Source organism: Triturus cristatus, chromosome 1_1, assembly GCF_964204655.1.
Source record: "Triturus cristatus chromosome 1_1, aTriCri1.1, whole genome shotgun sequence".
NCBI lineage: Eukaryota > Metazoa > Chordata > Amphibia > Caudata > Salamandridae > Triturus > Triturus cristatus.
The window spans coordinates 1,284,859,800-1,284,886,048 of NC_140579.1; the positions used below are offsets into that span (position 1 = coordinate 1,284,859,800).

The 26,249-nt window shown below is 48.6% G+C and overlaps 1 protein-coding gene across 1 annotated transcript in view; it reads left to right on the plus strand.

Annotated features, from left to right (window-relative positions):
* Positions 1-26,249, plus strand: part of LOC146871970 (DDB1- and CUL4-associated factor 7) — a 559,819-nt gene that overhangs the window by 34,865 nt on the left and 498,705 nt on the right. Inside the window, exons 3-4 of the mRNA XM_085652619.1 lie at positions 22,282-22,393; positions 22,473-22,591. Of these exons, the coding sequence (XP_085508745.1) occupies positions 22,282-22,393; positions 22,473-22,591 (231 nt within the window). The remainder of the gene's footprint in view (positions 1-22,281; positions 22,394-22,472; positions 22,592-26,249) is intronic.

Sequence of the window (26,249 nt, forward strand, 5' to 3'; positions counted from 1 at the left end):
CCTCATCAGCAGAGGATTGCGGTCGCGTGAGTTATAGTTGCCTGCACTAACTATAACGGGGGAATTTCAATGGTTTTTCATGAGTGAAATGTCCAGCTAACTAAAACATGTGTGAAACCTATGGTTTTTTAAGAGAATTTGCAAGGTTTTTTAAATGCTAATTCCTAACCATAACGTGTGTGAAACCTATGGTTTTTTCACTGAATTTGTACGGTTTTTTAAAATGCTAAGTTATAGCGCCCATGATGCGTTGTTCGTGCCGTGCGCGTACGGTGCGTGCACCCCGCGATTTTTCGCAAATAAAAATATTTTATATTTTACCCTTGGGGGGGGGGGGGGTCCATCAGTGACCCCCTGACAAAGGCTAGGGGGTCAGGACCTGTCCATCCTGCCCCCTTCTCACGTTTTCCCCCTTTGTTTTTCATTGCCTCAGACTGCGAGAGACAAAATGGCGGCCGACACTTCCTGATTTCGACCGATTCGAATGTTTACTGACCTCTAACAACCAATCAGAATTGCGCTCGCGCACGTCACCTTGCGCGTACGGTATGCTTACCGTACGCGCACGGTGCGCGCCTATAGATATATATATGCTTTTAACTGCAATTTTCTCAGGAACTAATGAACAGATTTACACCAGACCTGCAAAAGGCACATCCCTGAACTGAGGACTACCTCTCTGCCAAATTTCAAGTAATTCCGTTCAGCCGTTCGGGCTGTAGCTTGGACTAAAGGTCCTATGGAAAAATGCATGGGGAAAACGCGTTTTGGGACCCACCCTTGTTCTCAGCCCCCGCTTGACGAATCACCCCGAGACTTTCAGGGAAGGAGCGGAGCGGAGCGCCCCACCTATTTTGAAAATTTCGCGAGGATTCGTCAGTCGGCGCCAAAGTTATTCCAAATAGAATGTTGCGGATTTCCTATGGAAACACGGTCCTAACTAGAACTATCTACTGGCAACCGCCAGTAGATAATAAAAATATATATATATATATATATATATATATATATATATATATTTTGTTTTTCATGCAAATGGTTTCGTCAATGCGGTGCGCTCTGACTGCTAGTGCAGCATTTTGTTTTTAAAGGTGCATTGGTTTGCTCTGACCAACTGCATATAACATCCATTATATATTTCTGTATTCACAGGATAAAAAGAACACACTAGTGCCAGAATGGTGGTGTTATTTATTTACAATGGTCCGAGCGCAACCTAAACATACCAGCGCTGGGGATTGTTACTAGTTAACATGACAGTCTTGTTTGGAATTAACCAGACCAATTTCTCCACCGCCTAAAAACAGCCATGCACCACCACCCATCCATGCTAACTAGTAGAAATTATCTGTCATAAAGTGGATTAACCTTTAGGAAAAGGCCCATGGTTCATTAATAAACATTCGGGCCTACCAATGTCTTTTGTCTTGGCAAGATAACATTTGAGTATTTGGCTCTCATCTAGTGTTTTTTTTTTTTAAACGTTTCTGCTGGAGAGAAGGGCTTATGAAAGAATGCAGGTACCGAAATTGACTGATTAACATGTAGCTATATATGCCAAGATATACTGCTCCATCACCATTCTTTTCTCTATAAACACAATTTGTTTATTGAAAAAGTCTGTTAAAAAAATAGATCTAGTCTTTTTGCTATGAAAATTTATGACTGCGCTGTAGACCTGGTTTATTTATTGTGAAAATGATTAGTTGGAGCCTTTAATACCTTTAAGTGTGGATTTGTATTACACCATGTCAAATTCTCATGCAGGCATTGCATTATATGAATCCTTTCATAGTACTGGACTAGGTAAGGCTTTTGATGTTGGTTTTCCTCTGACAAACTCTTGCTGTTAAATATTTGCAATGTTATAATTCCTGTTAGTACTCTTTAAGAGGGGTAGAATCTTGTTTTGCCAACAGTAATTTTGTATATAATAGTTTTTATGTTATGGTTGTATGCCAAATGGTTATCAGCATCTGAACCATACTGCTTGCCTCAATTGATATGCCTACAAGCAAATGATGAAGGCTTTAGGATTGATTCGTTAATTGGGAAAGATTGTCCAGTGCTACCGTGTCGAATCTGTTTATTATAAAACGTTGTGGTAAACTTAGAAGGCCTGACCTACTTATGATGAAATAAATTTATTAAAGCCAATTGGCGTTAAAAGGGTTGATTGCTAGTACCGTGTGGTAGGTTTGTATTTTGTGACATGGAATTTCACGGATTAATTTAATGAGCAGTGTTTTTTGTTTTGGTTATCCGCTCAGATAAATCCTTAGAGTAGAAGATTTGCTTGTTGATGGTTTTTGTTAGGCCTTCTTAGAGGGTTTTGTATATTGTTTGCAGAATGAAAATGTTATATGTATTTGTGATGTTCATGTTTCCTATGGCTGCCTTGTGAGATTTCATATTTTCAATTTAATGTCTGAGTTGATGGTTCATTTGGGGAATCTGTGTCCGATGCAATAGGTTTGATCTGTTTATTATAAAACCTGTTGCAAAGACGACCGGGCTAACCTATTTATTGTGAACAGCATATGTTAATCCAAATAGGTGTGTATGGGTGTATTGTCTTTACACTATGAATAGGTATTTGGATACCTGGAATCTAAAATTATCCTCTTATGCTATACCTTTGTTGAGGGCTGACAACAATAAAACTCTTCTGACCCTGGATTTATATTTATCCGATTAAATCAGCTTGTTGAGGGCAATTGTTCCTAAAGTTCTGTCCCAGATCTGGAGGTTGGAAAAAACATTATGGCCTAAAATCTCTAAGGCTGAAGTGTTCACCAGGCAAAATGGAAGGCTTAGCAGACGAGGCTCGGGAAGCACTATACAGCACAGGACAAACTGGGCTGAAGAGTACACACTGACTCGGATCAAGGATTGTGCAAAAGGAAGGCAAATATATCCAGTAGGGCTATTTACATGTCGAAAATAGTACATCTGCATTAGGGCGCAGCTGGATGAAAGGCCTAGCTGCTTTTACTGGAAATGCAAAGTCCAAGGCTGTCCTGTTATAACAAGAGCCGTCTTGGAAAGGGGAGCAGAAAATGTCATCAATGGTGTCAGCCATCTTGGATAGACGCCCATTGAAAACAACATCCTAGTAGAGTGTGTAAAAATTCATATTGAAAAACACTCCTCCGACTCCCTGATAAGAAATCACAGTATGCAAAGACGCATACACCCTGTTAACTAGGGTCTTTAAACCACCCCCGACCCAAGGGTGGTATAGCCCACATTTTGGCACCTATGGCAGTAGCACACGGCTGGAATGACATTGCAGCGGCATGCCAAGCAAAGACCGAATGGGGATCAGCGGTGCGTCGGCAGCCCCACCAGGAACATTGCCTTAAACACCCTGCTCAAACAGACAAGTGTTAAATGGGCACCCCCAGTACTTGAATGGCACCATTGTCCTCCTTACAGTGTGCCACCCATTAGTGGGCATGTCAGCATTTGGTGTTGATTAATCCATAGCAAACATTAGGGGTAGATTTGGGCTTTGAGATTCAATGTTAGGTTGTTTTAGAGGAGGTTGTATATTCTTTTGCTTGCTCTAATGTTGTGGAAATTTCATAATTTTATGACTTTATAGCGACTGTTGTAGTTTTGTATGGAGGCAACCTAGTGATAAAAGTAATAGGTCTGATTGGTTCATTAGGAAAAGCTATGACAGTTGCTATAGGCCTGATCTGTTTACAATGAAAAATCTTATGTTAAACGCAGATGGGCTTTTAAGGGTCAAGTGATATTACACTGTATCCGATAGACTTCTTGCTGCAGATTCCTTACCTTAGAATATTCCCCGGGCGTCGGATTGGATCCATTAATTTTTCAAACAGTACCTCTGTGCACAGGTAGGTGGCGTCATTCGGTTCCTCAGCATTATCCAAGCTGGAAGAGACGTGAAAGGTGGCTATATAGGTGCTTCTCCAGCGTACTGACATCAGTTCTTTTCTTTCAGCCCCAGAGAGAGCCACCGTCAGTCAATTTTTGACTGACTTTTCTTGACATTTTGTTTTGCCCTTTGTCTCCTGGTGTGGTAGGATGTCCCCTAAGAAACAGGTGAGGTTTAAGCCCTGTTCCTGTTCAGACAGAGGTATATGACAAACACCCATCTTGTTTGCCTTTGGGGCATGGAGCCAGACTACAACTCTCAAAACTCCTAGTCTCCTTGCGCCTCCAAGCCTCTTCAGGTCACAGGCCCGTTCGTGGAATTGTTTCAGGTGCTTGTCATCACGCTTGAAGTCACAGTGTAAGTTACACAAAAAGTCCAAACAAATCACAGACTAACTTCGACTTAACCGTGCCGGTCCAAATCTTCGGACGAGATGTAGGAATGTCACTCTAGGCCCTGCTCCACGTGGAGCCTACCTCTGGGTCTGCTCTGTGCCTCCATGAGTCTCCTGGAGCCAGAGCGCCCCCCGCTGAGTGCACCTCTTTTTTGAGTGGACCAACTCCATTGGGATGCCTTCTTGCCCCATGGGTTGGGCGGGTGTACCATTTGGGCCCATTGGATACGGATCTAGATCTGGACTGGCTTAGATTGCAATCTTCCACGGAACCCGTTCCAGTTACACCTTTCTCAACTCCCCACGGCGGTGCTGACCCCATAATCCTACCGACTCCGATACGGAGACAGATCGGCGGCTGCACAAGCCGGAACTTGACCTTCCACTTCAAAGCCAGTCCCTCCTTTCTTGACAGGCCAGGAGAGGAGCATTAACCAACCAACTTGATGAGACCGAAGTTACCATCTCATAACCTCTCCTCCTTAACTGAGCCCCAACATGGGAGCCTATGCACAGGACAATTGACTGCCACCCTCTCCGTGCTCCTGGAGATCCAGCTTTCTGCACACAGCATCCCACCTTTTAGAGCGTGGTTGTCGAGTCCTTCACCTCCAAGGGCATCAATGGCATGTTCCCGACCTAACCACTGACTATGGAATCTAAGAAGCTGGACACCTATGGCAAGAGAGGTTTTCTTCCTCCAGCCTGCCCCTGCGGTCGGTGAATACTGCATGCTTTATGGGCCGATACTCTCACATGGTTTGGATTTGGTAGTGCAAATGCTGCCCATGGTCTCGGAGGAGGCTGAGCCATACTGTCACAGGCTATTGCAGATGGCAGAGACTCAGTTCACCATTCGCTGCGGACTGGATATGAGCAACTTGGCAGGCAGAGCGCTTACGTCATCCTTGGCACTCTGATGCCACAAATGGCTAAGATCTGCTGGCTTTTCAGGGGATGACCAGGCAACCCTTATAGATCTGCCCTTCAATGGCACCTGTCTCTTCGGCGACCAGGGAGATTCTTCTCTGGAGTGCTTTATAGACAACGGGGTTGTTGCCAGGTCCTTGGGTCCCTCCACGGCCCCACTCCTACCCCATTCTGCCTTTCTCCTCTTTCGTGGCTAAAGTGGGGGCTACCAACCACTTCCATTCCTGCTCAGCCACCAAGGTCGATAGACTCCCTTCTCCTTTTGTGGTTGCGGTTCCCACCAGCCTCATGGGAGAGACGTCCAGAGATCCACCTAGTCGGCCACACCACAGGAGTTGCAGTCTCGAAGCCTTATTAGTTTGGTCTTGTACTATCACAAACACCCAGTTTGCGGCAGCATCCGTCATCACCTGCCCCGCTGGCAGTCCATAACATTGGACAAATGACACTGCAAATTGTTCAGCTGGGTACTCCGTCCTTTTGCTAGAAACCCCACCATCCCCAGACCACCTTCTCCGTGCTCTGTCAGGACGTTCAGGCTTTTTTGGCCAAAAGAGCCATCACGAGGGTGCCAGCATCAGAACCAGTTTTGTGGTTGCTATTACCTCTACTTTCTAGTGCACAAAAAGGACAGAAGCCTTTGCCCATTTTAGACCTGAGCCCTCTATTTCTTCCTGAACCAGGAGAAATTCAAGATGCTGACGTTGGGTCAGGTTCTGTCTGCCCTAGACCCTGAAGACTGTATGGTAGCAGTGGACTTGCAGGACGCCTACTTCCATATTCCCATCCTCTCTGCCTACAGACGGTTCACGGTGGCCTATGAGCTTTATACGTTTGATGTGCTGCCTTTTGGCCTCACCACTACGAAACTATGGCGGACCTCATGGGTTCTCTGTGGGAAACTTTCACACGCATTCTCTTTCACACGCATTGCCTTTACAAGTGTGTGTTTAGGGGTGGGTAAGGGTATGGGGTGGTATGGGTATTTTTAGGGTGGGTAAGGGTATTGGGTGGTATTTTTAAAAAAATATTCTTTTAGTTTTCCCGAGTGGGTAGAGGGATTGGGTGGTAAAGGGGTTTGTAGGGTTTAGGGGTGGTAAGGGTATTGGGTGGAAAGGGAATTTTTTTAGACCTTTTGGTGGGTAAGGGTATTTTTAGGGGGGTAGGGGTTTTGGGTGGTATGCGTTTTAGTAAGATTTTGTGTGGAAGGGGTGTGTTTAGGGTAGGTTAAGGTATTCAATATTTGAGGTGATTTTTGGGATGTGTAAGGGTGTTTTTAGGGTGTAGGAGTGGACAAGGGTATTGTGTATTAAGGGTTTTTTTAGTGTTTAGGAGTAAGTAGGGGTATTGGGTGGTAAGGGTATTTTTAGTCTGGGGGGGGGGGGTGTATAATTAGTTTTCACTAATCTGATATCTACTTAGATTTTCGTGGTAATGGCAAGTCCGGTTCAATCATACATCCGTCTAGGCATTTTCCTGGTGGTTCAATATCTGGCAGGCTCTGAACACCATAGCTGACTAATTGAGCCATCGATGCCTAGCAGATCACAAATGGTAGCTCTATCCAGAGGCGGTGCAAGATCTATTCAGGTATTAAAGAGATCCTTGCTTAGATCTGTTCACCACCACAGAGAATGCACAATGTCAGAGCTTCTGCGTGCTGGAGTTTCCAAGGCAGCTCAAGCTCAGACGCTTTTCATCTTGAATGGTGCTCAGGCCTCCTGCATGCTTATAAGCAATAGTACCCCTGCCCAGAATTCTCAAGAAGATCAGGAATGACCAGGCCCACGTAATTCCTGGTGCCTTGGATCCGGCACTAAGAGTATGGTAACCAGAACACCTGCGCATGAGCATAGGTCCTCCTGAACAGGGTGCCCTTTAGAGAGGGTCACAGCAACTGGGCAGGGTCCCCCACCCAAACCTGCGCACAATCCACCTTCATGCCTTGAGATTTAGCAGCAGCAGCAGTAAAGTCTTTGACCTCACTTCAGATGTTGAGATGTCATTCTGTCAGCCAGGCTTCCCTCAGCCAAGAAAGTATATGCCTGCCGTTGGAACAAATTTGTGTGCTTTCAATAATGTTGATACCTTTTCTGCACCTTTATCTGGGGATTAGTTGGACGTTCTCTCACTAGCCAGGTAAGGTTTTGCTTAGGAAGGACACGGAAAGTAGCTAATGTCCGCACGAAGGGGTGGTGCCGAATAATGCCACCTGCTGGTGCGCAGAAATACTGCTCAAACATTCCGGATCCATTCTGACGCCTGGGAAATATCCTAAGGTAAGGAATCTGCAGCCAGATAGTCTCTACCATTTGAGGTGTTACCGAAGATAAGTTACTTGTTCGTTAATGACAGGCATTTCATTACATGGAATCTTAGATTGCTGTAGTAAGCACGGAATTTGGTGGTGGTCACTTGGAGATGAAAGATGTGCTTTGATGATCCTTTTCTAGCCCCTCTTATGAGGGCCTGCAGGTGTAGATGTGTGCTAGGCCTTTGAAACATGAAAACAAACTTGTATATTTTATGCAGGCTTTGGGTATTTCCCTCTTCTGCCCGAGTATCATTCACATTCTCTCATCCCCATGACAGTATACTGCATGGGGCAGTGGGTAGCCCATTTCTGCCATTGGTCGTATGTCTGTAGGAGGATCTACATTTTTCCTAATTCTGTGTTTAAACCTCCTCAAAAGGATTGTCCTACAGTATTGATGGGCCAGTCCTTTTCAGTCCATTTTTTTTATAGTGTTATGCAGCTCCCAAGCCTTTCCTACCAGGCCGCTCACAGAGCATTTCATCTGATTTGTGCTGCTTTCTGCCTGGCCACTATTTATAACAAGCATTGGCATAGCCAATAGGTCTTGCCTTTGGGATCTTGCAAGAGAGCAATCGCACTTGACACCCCCGTGAGGATTGTGTGAGACAGCCTGTGGATCTGGGGTGAGTCAAGCCTATCGTATCAGAAAATGGATGTGGAGTGTAGCTGAAAACATAAAGACCAAGCGCTATATGCTCGAAAGTGAAAGAGACAGCCTGTTTAAGTGTGGCAGAAGGCTTGTTTTTTATTTATTAAATAAGCTGAATAACAGCGCACAAGTGAAATCGATTAGTTGAGGCGAGCGCCTGACATCTGTTCTTTCATAGTCAATCTGAGTGATAAAGAGCAACTGCCACATCGGTGTATTTTGACATCGTGTGTTGCGGCGGAGGCACAGCGCACGGTGTTTGAAGACAAAAGTTACTGTGAATGTGCGAAGCTTGGCAGAGTATGAGAAAAAGGATTTGAGACCATTTGTTAGACCTGTCAGCCCTTTGGGTGGTCCCTCCTCATCATTATTTATTTTGTCCCACTTTTGCCTCAAGCCCTGTTGGTATTTTTCCTTTTTGGGAACCACCAGACTTTTTAGTGTTGATGCAGATTCAGGGAGCCATTTTATCTACCCCTGGAACTTCTGTCTGAGGGCCTGGAGCACAAAATGGTGGCCACCTGTGACATCACCAGCACCCACTGGAACCTACTAGAACCTTCTGCAACATTCTGGAGCCCTGTGACAGTTGGAGGCGGTTTAGAATGTTGGGAAGCTAAGACAGAGAGTTGGCAGTTGGAGCTGGCAGTTGGCACCTGACTGGGGAGGAGTGAGCAGCAGAAACCTGAAGGAGGAAGGAGTGAGGCAGCAGGGGTGGAAACTTGTGCCTGGAGTGGGGTCCATAAACCCACCCTTGATACTAGTCCCTACTGACTGAGCCCAGCCTGAAGCCCTGTGTGGGAAGAAGCAAGAAAAACCATCTTAAGGACCTGGACAGCAGGAACAGGCCTTAGAATCCAAGAACAGCAAGATCCTGACCTGGATACTGGTTTCCCTGGAGTCCGACGTCGAGAAGCCTGAGACCCGGAGCCCGAGGTGGAGAAGCGGCGCTGACTGGAAAAGCAGACGTCGTACCCGGAGCCGCCGGAGGTTGTAGAGAGTACCAGAGGTCGAGGAGGAAGTCACCCGAGGTAGAGTGAGCGGCGTCGACGGGGGAGTGAAGTCCACCCTCCGGAGTCGCCGGAGACCGAGGTGAAGCGTACCGGAGGTCGGGAGTGAGGTCGCACTCCGGAGTCGCCGGAACCTGAGGAGAGGAGCACCGGAGGTCGGGAGTGGGGATCGCACTCCGGAGTCGCCGGAACCTGAGGAGAGGAGCACCGGAGGTCGGGAGTGAGGTCGCACTCCGGAGTCGCCGGAACCTGAGGAGAGGAGCACCGGAGGTCGGGAGTGGGGATCGCACTCCGGAGCCGCCGGAAGTCGACATCGAGCCAAGGCCGGCCGACGTCATCGAACCTGAGGTCGCCATCGGACCGGAGCCGCCCGAAGTCGACATCGAGCCAAGACTGCCCGACGTCATCGAATCGGAGGTCGAGATCGAGCCGAGGCCGCCGACATCGATCCGGAACCGCCTACCGGCGTCGTCAAGAACTGACATTGTGCCGAGGCCGCCGACATCGAACCGGAACCGCCTCACGGCGTCAACACGACTCCAGCGGTGTCGGAGCTTCAGAAAAAGGGCAGTAAGTGGAATAGAGGGCGCCTAAGGCCCTGTGGAATCCTAAGAGACTACTCTAGGGGTTAGAGAGGTGCTGGAACCAGCTTGATTGTGCCAGGGGTGAGCTGAGACTAATTCAGAGGGGTTGTGTAGAGTGAGAGAGCCAGGTCTCTAGTATTCCCCCCTTGATCTACCTCAGTTTGGGCCTCAGCCTTGTCCAAGCCAGGGATTAGACACCCTCAAGCCATCCACATAACTACAAGCTGTGCCTGGGCCAAATCAGCCCATAGAAATCTAAATGTGATCTGATTCTAGAAGTGTCACTGTCCGCTTTTAATTATTTATTGAGAGCACTGTATTTATTGTATTTAACCTATTTATTGCTTCACTGTATTTATTGTTCCACAGTATTTATTGTCGCACAATATTTATTGGTTTGCAGTATTTATTGCCTCAGAATATTTAATTGCCTGTATGTAATGCACTTATATTTATGCCTTAATTATTTATGATCACCCCTATTTATTGAATCAGTAAGACCGTATTTATTTGACCTGCACTATTTAAAAAGCCTTGTATATTGTGATTGTGTTATTTATTTATTTAATCAGCAACTAAGAGAAAAAGAAGATAAACAGATATTTTCATAATTTTTACGGTGTAGAGTCGTTTTTGGAACGGATGCACGCATGGTTATTGTATGGGTATGACGTATGCTTAGCACGGTGCCTGATTCCTGACCACTCGAGCCAAGCTACCACAGTGTGTCTGGGAGACCAACACCACCCTTCCAGAGTGGGAGTGGGTTTTCTAACATAATTGGTGTTCAGTGGTGGGATAGAGCTGTGCCTACACATACTCGACAATAACTGTGGGTAGTCCATAGGCCTACACCTGGAGTTTTCTCAAAGCGGCCTTCCTAATTGTGAGTTTTTGTTTTTTCCAAATTTACTCTGGTGGTGGGAGGAGGTATTATATAAGGTACCCCCCTGCATAGTTACTGCAAATAACTGTCCTCTGACCTGAGTGGGCAAGATGGAGTTTGTACTGGAGAATTTAGAAACGTACACTGTGGCCCAACTCAGGGAGTTTTGTCAGCGGGAGGGGGTGTATTGTCCCCCAGGAGCAAAGAAGGGTGCACTCCAAACCAGCTTAAGGGCTTGGGGGGGAGGCACGCCGAGAAAGCAAGGCTGAGGAGGAGGACAGAGATAGAGAGCCCGACAGTGAGGGAGCTGGTTTGTACCAACCTGAGGTGGGGAACCTGTTAGCGGGGCCCAGGACACTTTCCAGGAAGGGCAGCAGTGCCTCTAGCGGTGGCTTGTCTGAAGTGGAGTTAACAGACCGGAGAGAGAAAAGACAGCTCACATGGGACTTAGCAAGGCTGGAGAAAGAGAAGGAGGAACAGAGGATGGCTCATGAGATAAGGCTGAAAGAGATAGATCTTCAGATCCTGAGAATCGGGGCACACCCTGTACCTAACGGTGGCAGCGAAGAACAAGAGTACACCAGGGAACCCAAACCCTACCTGCCAAAGGACATAGTAGCTAGCTATGGGGTGGGTGACGATATCGCCAAGTGGCTAGCGGCCTATGAGGTCTCGTTAAGGGCCCACGGGGTTCCAGAGAAGTACTGGGGAGGGGGATTGTACAAGTACATGCCTCCAGCTGGTAGGGATGCATTATTGGCCCTTGAGGAGGATGAGCAGACCCACTACCCCACCATGAAACTGGCGCTCATAAGAAAGTTTGGACTAACACCCGAAAAATACAGACAGAAGTTCAGGGGTAGTCACAAACTGGGCACACAGAATTGGGTGGACTTCCTGGACTATGCAAAGAAGGCACTAGAGGGTTGGATTCAGGGCAGTGAAGTGAGGAACTACGAGGGGTTGTTTGATCTAGTACTGAAGAAACACCTGCTCGAGAAATGTTTCCCTGAACTGCGTCAACACCTGGTGGATAGCAAGCTGACCAGTCCCCGGAAGCTTGCTGAGGAGGCGGACATTTGGGCTAGTACCCGGGTGTCCACAAGAGGGACCGGAGGGGATACTCAAAAGGCCGGACAGGGCGCCCCCCAGAAGAAAGAGGGAGGGGAAAAGAAAAAGGAGTTCTCCAAAGGCCCTCAAAATAATTTCCAAGGAAAGGGAACAGGATTCACCCCTAGGGCTAACACACCCAGAAACCCTAATCCTGGCCAGAGTCAGCAGCCAAGGGTTGTCTATTGCTACGAGTGCGGTGGCGTTGGACACTATAAAGGAGATCCGAAGTGCCTGAAACGACCACCCACTCCCATTGGAGGAAAGACCCCCGGAGTAGCTAGTGCAGTGCTCGGGGAGGAGGTGCCCTTAACTAAGGGAAGGGAGTTGGCGGGTGTCAGTTTAGTGTCCCTGGGAGAACGGGAGATGGTTCCTAAGATCCAGGTGCCCGCAAATACCGTAAAGTATGGGCAGTGGGTCACCATCAACGGCCAAAGAGGGGAGGCTCTGAGAGACACAGGAGCCAGTATGACTATGGTACGTAGCCAACTGGTGTCTCCAGAGCAGGTGATTCCCCATGTACTCCACCCTGCCGCGATGGCTGACGGCAGAATGGGCCACTATCCGGTGGCCGAGGTTCCATTTGAATGGGAAGGGGTTGCAGGTTCACTTCGAGTTGCCGTAAGCCCTGCCGTGCCAGTCGATTGTCTACTGGGGAATGACATGGAGCACAATGCTTGGAAGGAGGTGGAATACCGGACTCATACTGAGATGCTGGGTACACCTGACTGGGCCTGTGTGAGCACAGGGTCCGCGACTACCCGGAGAGGGAGTTCGTTTCGGCTGGAGCCTGGAACAAAGGCCCAGCCAGCTGCCAGTCAAGGGAAGAACCGAGGACAGGAGGAGCCTGCCTCGGCGTCCACACCCCGTAGGACGGATAGGCCACCGGAGGTGGTGGACCAGGAGTCTGCGGTGGGGGACGTTACCAAACTGGAGGACCTACCCATCCCGGCCGAGTGGCACGTGGAGGGAGGCCCGTCCAGGGAGGAATTCTGCCAGGGCCAGAGGGAGTGCCCTTCCCTTGAGGGGCTGAGGCGACAGGCCAAAGCCCAGGCAGCAGGGAACGTTGAAGGGAACTACAGTGTTTACTGGGAGGATGGCCTCCTCTACAGTGAACCCAAGGCACCCCTACATGGATCGTCACGGGCCTTGGTAGTCCCTCAACGTTATCGAGCCTTCCTTCTGGAGTTGGCTCACGAGATCCCATTGGCAGGACACTTGGGGCAAGACAAGACCTTCGCCCGTCTTGTCCCACACTTTTATTGGCCTCAAATGAAAGTGTCGTCCGATACCTACTGCCGGACATGTGTGTCTTGCCAAGCCAGTGGGAAAACAGGGGTGAAGCTGAAAGCTCCCCTGGAACCACTTCCTGTCGTTAGCACCCCCTTTGAAAGGGTGGGCATCGACATTGTGGGTCCGTTAGATCCACCGACTACAGCTGGTCACAGGTTTATCCTGGTTTTGGTGGATCATGCCACACGGTACCCAGAGGCAATACCTCTGAGGACCATAACAGCACCTGTTGTGGCTAGGGCCCTGATGGGAATCTTTACCCGAGTGGGTTTTCCCAAGGAAGTTGTGTCCGACAGGGGGACCAACTTCATGTCAGCGTACATGCGGGCGATGTGGAAGGAGTGTGGAGTGACCTACCGGTTCACAACTCCTTACCACCCCCAGACCAATGGTCTGGTGGAGAGGTTTAACAAAACCTTGAAAGGCATGATCAGAAGTCTGCCTGAAAGCCTGCGGAGGAAATGGGACGTCCTCCTACCCTGTCTACTCTTTTCTTACAGGGAAGTGCCACAGAAGGGAGTGGGCTTCAGCCCCTTCGAGCTTCTGTATGGGCACCCTGTACGTGGACCTCTCAACCTGGTGAGAGACGGATGGGAAAGAACTCCCAGAAAGCTTCCCCAGGACGTGGTGAGCTACATGCTGGCCTTCCGGAGCCAAATGGCTAAGTTGTGGAAGCAAGCTTTTGACAACTTGGAAGCCAGCCAAGCAGTGATGAAGGCGTGGTATGACCACAGCGCTCACCCGGTGGAGTTGGAGCCTGGCCAGAAGGTGTGGGTGATCGAACCAGGAGAGCTTAGTGCCCTCCAGGATCGCTGGTCAGGACCCTTTGAGGTGTTGGAGAAGAAGGGTAAGGCTACCTACTTGGTGGACCTGAAGACCCCTCGTCAGCCCCTACGGGTGCTGCACGCCAACCGCCTCAAACCCCACCACGAGAGGCCCGAAGTCATCTTGATGATGGTGACTGACGGAGCAGAGGACGCGGAAAGCGAGCCTCTCCCCGATTTGTTTGCGTCTCAAGAGAAGGATGGGTCGGTGGAGGGAGTGATTCTCTCCCCATCTCTAACTCCTGAACAGCAGGAGGACTGTCGCCAGGTCCTGGGGCAGTACTCTTCGTTGTTCTCCCTTGTCCCGGGTAGTACTCACCTGTGCGTCCATGACGTGGACACAGGAGACAGCCCACCTGTGAAGTCCAAGATCTACCGGATGTCAGACAAGGTGAAGACCAGCATTAACGGTGAAGTCACTAAGATGCTGGAGCTAGGAGTGGTCGAACCTTCTAGCAGCCCCTGGTCCAGTCCGGTGGTACTAGTACCAAAAGCTGCACCACCGGGTGCCCAACCGGAACTGAGGTTCTGTGTGGACTACCGGGGACTGAATTCAGTGACCAAAACTGATGCTCATCCGATCCCTAGGGCGGATGAATTGATTGACCGGCTGGGAGCTGCCCAATATCTGAGTACCTTTGACCTTACCTCTGAGTACTGGCAGATCTCTTTGACTGATGGAGCAAGGGAAAGGTCAGCCTTCTCCACGCCCAATGGCCACTACCAGTTCTGTGTGATGCCCTTTGGGCTCAAGAACGCACCTGCCACGTTTCAGCGCCTGGTAAACCAGATCCTCACCGGAATGGAGAGTTTCTCTGCTGCTTATCTGGATGACATAGCCGTCTTCAGTAACAGCTGGGAGGATCACTTGCGTCACCTGCAAGCTGTTCTCCAGGCCCTGAGACAAGCTGGATTGACGATCAAGGCCAGCAAGTGCCAGATCGGGCAGGGGTCGGTAGTGTACCTTGGGCACTTGGTGGGTAGGGGAGCGGTGCAACCCCTCCAGGCGAAGATCGAGGCCATCATGGCCTGGGAACCCCCCAAGACACACTGAGGTCCGAGCTTTTCTGGGCCTCACGGGATACTACCGCCGCTTCGTGAAGGGGTACGGTACCATCGTAGCCCCCCTCACGGAGCTCACGTCCAAGAAACAACCTCGACGGGTAGTCTGGACGGAGGCTTGTCAGCAGGCCTTTGTGAGATTGAAGAAAGCCATGTGCGAGGCCCCGGTCTTAAGGGCCCCAGACTTTTCCAAGGCATTGTCCAGACGGATGCATCAGAACATGGCATTGGGGCAGTGTTATCGCAACTCAATGAAGAGGGTCTGGATCAACCCGTGGTCTTCCTATCCCGGAGACTACTTCCCAGGGAACAGAAGTGGAGTGCAATAGAGCGTGAAGCCTTTGCAGTGGTATGGGCTCTGAAGAAGTTGCGGCCATACCTGTTTGGCTCGCACTTCCTGGTTCAGACCGACCACCGACCCCTTCGTTGGCTGATGCAGATGAAGGGGGAGAATCCCAAGTTGTTGAGGTGGTCTATTTCCCTACAGGGAATGGACTTCCAGGTGGAACATCGGCCTGGAGTGGACCACGCCAATGCAGACGGTCTCTCAAGGTATTTCCGCCTTAGTGATGAGAACTCCCAAGGGGTTGGGTAGCTCTCCCCACTTTCAGCTGGGGGGGACGCGTGTTAGACCTGTCAGCCCTTTGGGTGGTCCCTCCTCATCATTATTTATTTTGTCCCACTTTTGCCTCAAGCCCTGTTGGTATTTTTCCTTTTTGGGAACCACCAGACTTTTTAGTGTTGATGCAGATTCAGGGAGCCATTTTATCTACCCCTGGAACTTCTGTCTGAGGGCCTGGAGCACAAAATGGTGGCCACCTGGGACATCACCAGCACCCACTGGAACCTACTAGAACCTTCTGCAACATTCTGGAGCCCTGTGACAGTTGGAGGCGGTTTAGAATGTTGGGAAGCTAAGACAGAGAGTTGGCAGTTGGAGCTGGCAGTTGGCACCTGACTGGGGAGGAGTGAGCAGCAGAAACCTGAAGGAGGAAGGAGTGAGGCAGCAGGGGTGGAAACTTGTGCCTGGAGTGGGGTCCATAAACCCACCCTTGATACTAGTCCCTACTGACTGAGCCCAGCCTGAAGCCCTGTGTGGGAAGAAGCAAGAAAAACCATCTTAAGGACCTGGACAGCAGGAACAGGCCTTAGAATCCAAGAACAGCAAGATCCTGACCTGGATACTGGTTTCCCTGGAGTCCGACGTCGAGAAGCCTGAGACCCGGAGCCCGAGGTGGAGAAGCGGCGCTGACTGGAAAAGCAGACGTCGTACCCGGAGCCGCCAGAGGTCGAGAGAGGGAGCCGACGGAGGTTGTAGAGTACCAGAGGTCGAGGAGGAAGTCACCCGAGGTCGAGTGAGCGGCGTCGACGGGGGAGTGAAGTCCACCCTCCGGAGTCGCCGGAGACCGAGGTGAAGCGTACCGGAGGTCGGGAGTGAGGTCGCACTCCGGAGTCGCCGGAACCTGAGGAGAGGAGCACCGGAGGTCGGGAGTGGGGATCGCACTCCGGAGTCGCCGGAACCTGAGGAGAGGAGCACCGGAGGTCGGGAGTGAGGTCGCACTCCGGAGTCGCCGGAACCTGAGGAGAGGAGCACCGGAGGTCGGGAGTGGGGATCGCACTCCGGAGCCGCCGGAAGTCGACATCGAGCCAAGGCCGGCCGACGTCATCGAACCTGAGGTCGCCATCGGACCGGAGCCGCCCGAAGTCGACATCGAGCCAAGACTGCCCGACGTCATCGAATCGGAGGTCGAGATCGAGCCGAGGCCGCCGACATCGATCTGGAACCGCCTACCGGCGTCGTCAAGAACTGACATTGTGCCGAGGCCGCCGACATCGAACCGGAACCGCCTCACGGCGTCAACACGACTCCAGCGGCGTCGGAGCTTCAGAAAAAGGGCAGTAAGTGGAATAGAGGGCGCCTAAGGCCCTGTGGAATCCTAAGAGACTACTCTAGGGGTTAGAGAGGTGCTGGAACCAGCTTGATTGTGCCAGGGGTGAGCTGAGACTAATTCAGAGGGGTTGTGTAGAGTGAGAGAGCCAGGTCTCTAGTATTCCCCCCCTTGATCTACCTCAGTTTGGGCCTCAGCCTTGTCCAAGCCAGGGATTAGACACCCTCAAGCCATCCACATAACTACAAGCTGTGCCTGGGCCAAATCAGCCCATAGAAATCTAAATGTGATCTGATTCTAGAAGTGTCACTGTCAGCTTTTAATTATTTATTGAGAGCACTGTATTTATTGTATTTAACCTATTTATTGCTTCACTGTATTTATTGTTCCACAGTATTTATTGTCGCACAATATTTATTGGTTTGCAGTATTTATTGCCTCAGAATATTTAATTGCCTGTATGTAATGCACTTATATTTATGCCTTAATTATTTATGATCACCCCTATTTATTGAATCAGTAAGACCGTATTTATTTGACCTGCACTATTTAAAAAGCCTTGTATATTGTGATTGTGTTATTTATTTAATCAGCAACTAAGAGAAAAAGAAGATAAACAGATATTTTCATAATTTTTACGGTGTAGTCGTTTTTGGAACGGATGCACGCATGGTTATTGTATGGGTATGACGTATGCTTAGCACGGTGCCTGATTCCTGACCACTCGAGCCAAGCTACCACAGTGTGTCTGGGAGACCAACACCACCCTTCCAGAGTGGGAGTGGGTTTTCTAACACCATTTTGGTGCTCTTAGATCTTGATGCAATCATATGCCGACTCACGGACGAGCGTAGTTTAGGGGTAACTGTCACCGTGGCGCAGTTAGAATTTTAAGGAACTGCAACCTTGCAGTGAATGAAATGTGGAAGTGAAGAGAAAGACGAAAGCGTTTTGAATTAGTGAAACAATCAGCACTGCGAGGTGCAGGGTAAATGTTTTGGTCACATTTTACGCGGCAGCTTCACAGCAAATGGCAATGTGAGGTGTGCAACGAAGCGTGAGCGTCTTCGGCAGTTTAACACATAGCGTTAAGCAAACGAAAGTGGGAAAAAGAGAAAAGTTAATATTGTAAAACAAACTAGTTCACCTTCAGAGGGTATCGAGAGCCTGCATCCAGCGCTGTAAAAAAAAAAAAAATAATAACATGCAAAAGTGGGCGACCCCCAGATTGCAAGCAAAAGCACGGCGCATTGTGTGTAAATAGTAACCTGACCCACGAGGAATGCAGCTGCCACCCTGCGTTTCGCTGCTCTCTCCTGAAAGCAAAACGCCGTGGGAGTGAACATTACAAAAGAGGTGGGACATGCACCCGCCTTTAGCCATTTGCGTGCTTTCATTATTAAGAAACATGCAAAAGCCAATCCAATGTGTGGGAGGAGTCAGACCCACACGGAGTAGACACAAGAAGCCTCGCAGAGCAGCGCGAAAGGGCCGCCATCTTGGAATGTTCTTGTCCATGGTGTATCATTGTTTTATCATTCTAAGATAGTCAGTTTTTACAAGTACAATGTTAAACTACATACTTCTTTTTTGAGGATGGCCGCTTAGTGCGATGCTTTCTGAGAGGCCATCTTGTAATGGCATTGTACATAGTGTATACTCAATCGAGGGGACACGGGCCTTTTAGTTCTAGTTCCAGCATACATGCCCTGCAACCTGTAGGTTAACAAAAGGTATGCAGTTCCTAAGTGAAGGGAAAGACGGATCTAAGGGAGGCGGGAGACCAGGTAAGCTAAGGGACAGGAAAGGGGGGAGTGCTCCATTAAGGAGCAAGGGACCTCACACACCTGAGAGGTGTCATGCTTCATCATCGGGCAGCTCCTCGTTGGGCTGGCACTGCAATGCCCAACTGGCCCTGCAGGAGGTCTTCTAGATTGCACACCGAGGCCCTATGTGAAGGGGTGGCAGGGCAGACGTGTGTGTGTGTGTGTGTGTGTGTGTGTTAAAAATAGCTATGCGTGTCCTTGGAAACCTTTAAGAGCTGGACACTGATGCTATGGCTAAAAACAGACTACAAGGGTTGTGGCTGGCTAGGAGAATTAAACCTGCTGCAGCTCAATGTGTGTGATGGGGGGGGGGTGAAAGTGGTTAAAAGGTAGACCCGTTTCACGCCTCTATTTTCCTAATGGATGAGGGACGTTTTATCAGGACCGGACGAAGATACCTAATCTATTCTTGTCAACAAGAAACGTCAGACGGTTATTCTAAAGTGTATCGTCCCTGTATCTTAGACTCCAGCGTAATCCGGGAAGGGGGACAAGGGAGCACGTCATTCTAGCGAACCTGGAAGGGTAGAAAGGTGGAGAACAAAGGACAAGGTAAGGCAAAATGGTGAACGGTTGTGACAGATCTGTGGTGTGACACACCCGCGTGCACAGAGCATTAGAGCAATAGACTACAACTACAAGGTGGCCCACAGTGTTTGCTAAACCACCTAGTGAAGTTGGATGAAAAATAAATTAAGGCATGCGTCTTACGTACCCGTTACTAGTGTATTCTCTGTGGTAAAAGCACTGGTAAAAAACGGGTGCAACCTGTTGGGAACAGTAGATCCCTACTTCCGCAACAGTGACCACATGGCCAGACTAACTGAAAAAGGGAAAACTCCCCTAAATAGAGAGTGATGCGGGGCATCTGCCTGGACGTTCAAACCAACATCTACACTGGTGGGAGGGAGTTACCTGTGGAAGGTAGAACCCAAATTGAAGGAGTCTCTCGTAGTGTGGCCCAGTATTGCCAGAGGCCCGATGGTGGGCGTTGTGTTGGTGATCGTGCACAGTGTAGTGCCACAAACGTGGCTGCGCTGTGTGCGTAGGGGCAGCAGCGTGTAGTGTGTTGCCACAAGAGTTAATGTCATGTAACTCAGGGCAGCGTGTGTCATGGGGGTGGGGGCAAGAGGCGATAGGTGGGTAGAGGGTTGGGTTATGGGATGGAGGGAGGGGGAGAAAAGCAGTGACTGACACCAGCAGGCACCTAAAGACTGAATCGGGTCCCAGTGTGATGGGAACCTAGGTATGTGTGTCAAAGCTGGCCCAGTGTGGCTCCGTGGCTTGAGGCAGGAAAAGCTAGTGACTAGGAGGAAGACTGATGCCTCTGTTATCTAGTGTTGTGCTCTTCATATGCGAGGGTCCTTTTTTGGAGGAGGGAGTGGTAATCCTGCTATCAGCGACCCACGGTACCACTCTTTAGCCTGCAATAATCTGTGGGGCTCGTAGTTGTGCTGACAGCTCCCTGTGAAGGCGGTCTAGCGTGGCCAGAGTTCTATGGAAAAGAAGGCAGGGATATTCCATCACACCTGGTCTGCTGAGCCTGGCGGTGTATGTAGTGGTTAGCGCAATGTCCTGGGACCTAGCAGGCCTCATACGGTGTTGAGGGGCCACCAATCGTATCTGTACTATGAGCTGGCGGTAGTATTGCGTAGCCAAACTCAATGGGGTGGCGTGCAGGGGTTCTAGGTGTGTTGCAGTATGACACTGGCCACCGAGGTTCTCCAGGATCTGATGGGTGTCGTATAGGCAAACGTGAAGGGGGGGGGGCACGTTTGTTAGCCTTCTGGACCACAGTCTGGGGGTAATGCCTGGCCACAAGGTCTGTGGTTGGTGCACACGCCCATTGCTATACCTTCGCTAAATAATGATGTGGGATTTAAAGGGGTTGTCATCATGGAAGATGCACCTTTGCTCGAAGTCAGCCATGTAAATACAGGCCAGACTAGGAGCAAGGGTGCTGCCCATCGATGTTCCCTGGGTCTGATGGCAGAGGGTGCCCTTAAATTGAAAAAAGTTTTCCTTGAGGGCCAAGGTCGCACACTCCATGATGAAACTAATGGGGGTGGCCGAGGACCAGGTCTCTGCTCTGAGGCAGTTCTCAATTACCTCAAAGGTGTCATCCTGGGGTATGTTAGCGTACAATGCCTCTCCGTCAAGGGTAACGAGGATGTCCACATGGGTGTCTTCTCCGAGATTTTCAAGGAGGTTCAGTGCTGCCGTTGTCCTTTAAGGAAGGAGGGTGTCTTGGTAACCAGTGGTTGAAGGAAGGAGTCACAAAACTGTGGTGTGGGTTCTAAAATGGAGCCAATCCCTGACACTATAGGTCTCCCTGGTGGTGGTCTATTGGCCCAATGGTTCTCCATGAGTGTATAAAAATAGGGTGTCTTGGGATTCCTGTTCATCAGAAAAGGTGCTGCTTTTTTGCTGATCCACCCCTGGGTCTCTGCCGAAAAAACGATGGACGTGATTTGTTTCTCAGGCGGCCAGTGGGGTCTTCTCCGATAGGCATGTAGTGTGCCCGATTTGATAACTGTCGCTCACATTCCTGGTTGTGATCTGTGATATTGAGGATGACGATGGTGCCCCCCTTGTCTGCTGGTTTTATAGTCATGGATTCATCTTTGCCAAGGGAATGCATCGCCTGGATCTCCACTTTTGACATGTTGAAAAACGTTTTACTAGGTGCACAACGTGCCAGCTCTTTAAGGACTGCTTTCTCAAAGGGGAGGAGTTTTGGCGGTATCATCCCTGTGGTGGGGTGAAGGTCGAGGCCTGAGGCGGTCTCTTCAGGTGGGGCCTTGTCCTGGAAGAATGCATAGAGACAGATTTTCCTGAAAATGAGGAGCTGCCCTATGCTGAAGCATGACCCCTCTCTGGGTGTATGAGGGCCCTTGCTCCATATTGGAGCACTCCTCCCTTTCCTGTCCCTTCTCTTACCTGGTCTCCTGCCTCTCTTAGATCCGTCCTTCCCTTCCCTTAGGAACTGCATACCTTTTTGTTTGACCTACACGATTGTGCATAGTGTACCATTTGTATTTTCTCTCCAGGATGACCAGCATTTTGCGTCTTAACGTGGCAGGTATGTTGCAAGTTGGAAATGCACCATGTGCCATATCGTTGCAAGGGGGCTGCCCACTGATATGTATAAGTTTCGTATTGCAAGCGTATGTGGTTGCATATTTTTTTCAGTAGGTGGATGAATGGATGTATGAGTGCATGGATGAGAAACAAAGGGATTGGAAAGGCACTTTGTCATAAGCCTGACCTGTTGACATTGCTAGTTGTAATAATACTGCTTTGTGGGTTTATTTCTAAACTATTCTTTTATTGATTGGAATTTAAACACACCCACTTGTTTTTACTAGGTATATTCTTTCCAACAATAACTTATGTTTAGAAAATGGGGAATATCTGCTTGATGTGCAGATCTTAACTTGTATTTTGTTTATTGTGGCAACATTGTTTTCCTTGTGCGGAGGACCATGATTCACCACACACTTCTGTTGATATAAATATTTGCACACATATTGTGTAGTTTTATGTCGAGCCATGAACTGTTTTGTTTATATTGTGCTCTAAAACTTTATCTTGAAGGTTGGCGAAACTGAGACTCGACTGGAGTGCCTCCTTAACAACAATAAAAACTCAGACTTTTGTGCCCCTTTAACATCTTTTGACTGGAATGAAGTGGATCCAAATCTCCTTGGTAAATGTTCAACTTAAACACTTTTATTGTTTTCCTGTACTCTATTGCTGCTTTTAATCCATGTTTCCTTTTATCATAGGCACATCTAGTATAGACACAACCTGTACTATCTGGGGGCTTGAGACTGGGCAGGTCTTGGGTAGAGTAAACCTGGTATCCGGTCACGTGAAGACCCAGCTTATCGCCCATGATAAAGAGGTGAAGTTAACTGTTCTTAACCATATTTCTATTATCTAGATGTTAAGTGTTCAATGTTCTGAAAATGGCATTACTTTAAGTAGCAGCATAGTGGTTCAATTTAAAGATCAGAAAGCGGCTCTAGCCTGTGAGTACATTGCAGGCATCCGGTAAAGAATGAAGTGTGAGAGACTACATTTTCACAAATTGGGGCTCTTGGCAGAGCAATAGTAGGTAAACCAGTTATGTGCATAACCCTTTGACAACATGTTAAGTTGAGTTATCTTCTAAGCTAAGACTCTTATAGACGGAGCAATAATTTCCCCTTTTCCCACTTCTCTGGCGAGTAGCCCGGTATCCCATACACCTCCATATCGTCAATCAAAAAGCAGGAAGAAAAATAAGTGGTTGGATTTGGGAATCTTGACAGATAACCTGGTGGTAGATCCAGAGTACCCATGGCTATTGTACTTCGAGATTTTACCCTTCCCAACTACATTTTGTTTTCTCCCTCTTTGCAGCAAACTTATTTTAATACCTAAAGTATAATAAGCCATCACTTTGTTGACAGCCAAAATAATTTTCAGCTGCTTTGATTGTCCTAGTTTACAACCACCTCTGCTCAGTTGGCTAGAGCACCTTCCTCAGTTGTCAACTCATTGATAAGATCTTCATCCAAAAATTATTTGTCAATACCACCTTTTAATCTTCTCTATATCCAACTTACATTTCACATTTCTTTTTTGCTGAGCTTCATGGCGTTCGACCTCCTCATAGTAACAAAGGTGGCACTCTACCTGAAATCTCAGGACCAGGATGAAGAAATTTAAATGTGAGGAAGCTGGGCTAATCCAGCTAGCGACCACTTATTTGAACTCTCCAAAGAATCTGCTTGTAGAAATTGTTGCATCAAAACCTTAATCGGAAACTGTGGTGACAGATAAATCTCTGATGGGTTTGAGGCACACGTGTACCCATATCTTATTTAAGTCATACATTGCCAAAAGGGTACCAAATGAATACACTGGTGTTCAGAAAAGTACAATTTCTCTAAACTCTATTGACACTCCTCAAACAATTAGATTCTGATAGAAGCTGAGAGCACCATGACATCTGGACATGGGGTGGAGGGCAAGGTAGAAAGACTCTTTTGATGCCCAAACACCCTACCACTAATTACTAGCCAGAAATCTGATTATAGCATTTCACTTGGCACATGTGTACTATGTCAAAATTAATTCATTGAGTAAACTAGTTGAAGAAAATCACAATTGGGTTTTAAATGAAAGAGACTGCTAACGTTTTCAAACATCAGCGCTTCCCTTCTATAAACTTGTTTGGAAGCAACAATAAATGCCAAAATTACACATTCAGGTGCTTAATGTTGGAATTCTAGTACAATGCCTATTCTGTCATCTGGTTTTTAAAATTCCTTTATGAATTGCTAGCGATATTACTAATTTGAACAGTCACAAGTTCAGGAAGTGCAACGTAAGAACGATCATTATTGCCCAAAGTACTTGTGTCAGCAGAGATACACAGGTTATCATGTTTAAGAGGCCTCAAGGGGGACCATACTAAAGGTTACTGATTTCCTAAAAGTCATCAGTGTGAGCTTCTTATCTACCCCACAGGAGCATAATTTTCTATCTACCTTTTTGGGTCCTACTATAGTACTCGTGTACCAAGCATACCTCTACAATACTTGCTTTGAAATGCTGCTTTCCGAATGGCAGCTACGTCCACTCCTAGAGAAAGCGAATTTCAGGCATTGTGATCACATAAACTGTGTGCTGTTTTCCCAAGTAACAAAGCTATGCATGGTAACTCATTATTCCTTTTATCAAAAGTAGTTTATGCCTTCCTCATATATGAAACCATTTCTTCTATCACTTTACATAGTAAATGAGAAGGGTGTTGCACTACTGTCTAATGATCACAGCGTACATCAACATTGCCTTTACTGATATTGGAATAGTTTTGAGTGCCTAGATCATGGAGTACATACATTGTTTGTACTGGTAACAACACTGTTATGCGTGAATGGATTATGGCATTGTTAGAAAACCCACTCCCACTCTGGAAGGGTGGTGTTGGTCTCCCAGACACACTGTGGTAGCTTGGCTCGAGTGGTCAGGAATCAGGCACCGTGCTAAGCATACGTCATACCCATACAATAACCATGCGTGCATCCGTTCCAAAAACGACTCTACACCGTAAAAATTATGAAAATATCTGTTATCTTCTTTTTCTCTTAGTTGCTGATTAAATAAATAAATAACACAATCACAATATACAAGGCTTTTTAAATAGTGCAGGTCAAATAAATACGGTCTTACTGATTCAATAAATAGGGGTGATCATAAATAATTAAGGCATAAATATAAGTGCATTACATACAGGCAATTAAATATTCTGAGGCAATAAATACTGCAAACCAATAAATATTGTGCGACAATAAATACTGTGGAACAATACAGTGAAGCAATAAATAGGTTAAATACAATAAATACAGTGCTCTCAATAAATAATTAAAAGCGGACAGTGACACTTCTAGAATCAGATCACATTTAGATTTCTATGGGCTGATTTGGCCCAGGCACAGCTTGTAGTTATGTGGATGGCTTGAGGGTGTCTAATCCCTGGCTTGGACAAGGCTGAGGCCCAAACTGAGGTAGATCAAGGGGGGGAATACTAGAGACCTGGCTCTCTCACTCTACACAACCCCTCTGAATTAGTCTCAGCTCACCCCTGGCACAATCAAGCTGGTTCCAGCACCTCTCTAACCCCTAGAGTAGTCTCTTAGGATTCCACAGGGCCTTAGGCGCCCTCTATTCCACTTACTGCCCTTTTTCTGAAGCTCCGACGCCGCTGGAGTCGTGTCGACGCCGTGAGGCGGTTCCGGTTCGATGTCGGCGGCCTCGGCTCGATCTCGACCTCCGGTTCGATGACGTCGGGCAGTCTTGGCTCGATGTCGACTTCGGGCGGCTCCGGTCCGATGGCGACCTCAGGTGCGATGACGTCGGCCGGCCTTGGCTCGATGTCGACTTCCGGCGGCTCGAGTGCGCTCCCCACTCCCGACCTCCGGCGCTCCTCTCCTCAGGTTCCGGCGACTCCGGAGTGCGACCTCCACTCCCGACCTCCGGCGCTCCTCTCCTCAGGTTCCGGCGACTCCGGAGTGCGATCTCCACTCCCGACCTCCGGCGCTCCTCTCCTCAGGTTCCGGCGACTCCGGAGTGCGATCTCCACTCCCGACCTCCGGCACGCTTCACCTCGGTCTCCGGCGACTCCGGAGGGCGGACTTGACTCCCCCGTCGACGCCGCTCACTCGACCTCGGGTGACTTCCTCCTCGACCTCTGGTACTCTCTACGACCTCCGTCGGCGCCCTCTCTCGACCTCTGGCGGCTCCGGGTACGACGTCTGCTTTTCCAGTCAGCGCCGCTTCTCCACCTCGGGCTCCGGGTCTCTAGGCTTCTCGACGTCGGACTCCAGGAAAACCAATAATCAGGTCAGGACTTTGCTGTTCTTTGCTTCTAAGGCCTGTTCCTGCTGTCCAGGTCCTTAAGATGGTTTTTCTTGCTTCTTCCCACACAGGGCTCCAGGCTGGGCTCAGTCAGTAGGGACTAGTATCAAGGGTGGGTTTATGTACCCCACTCCAGGCACAAGTTTCCACCCCTG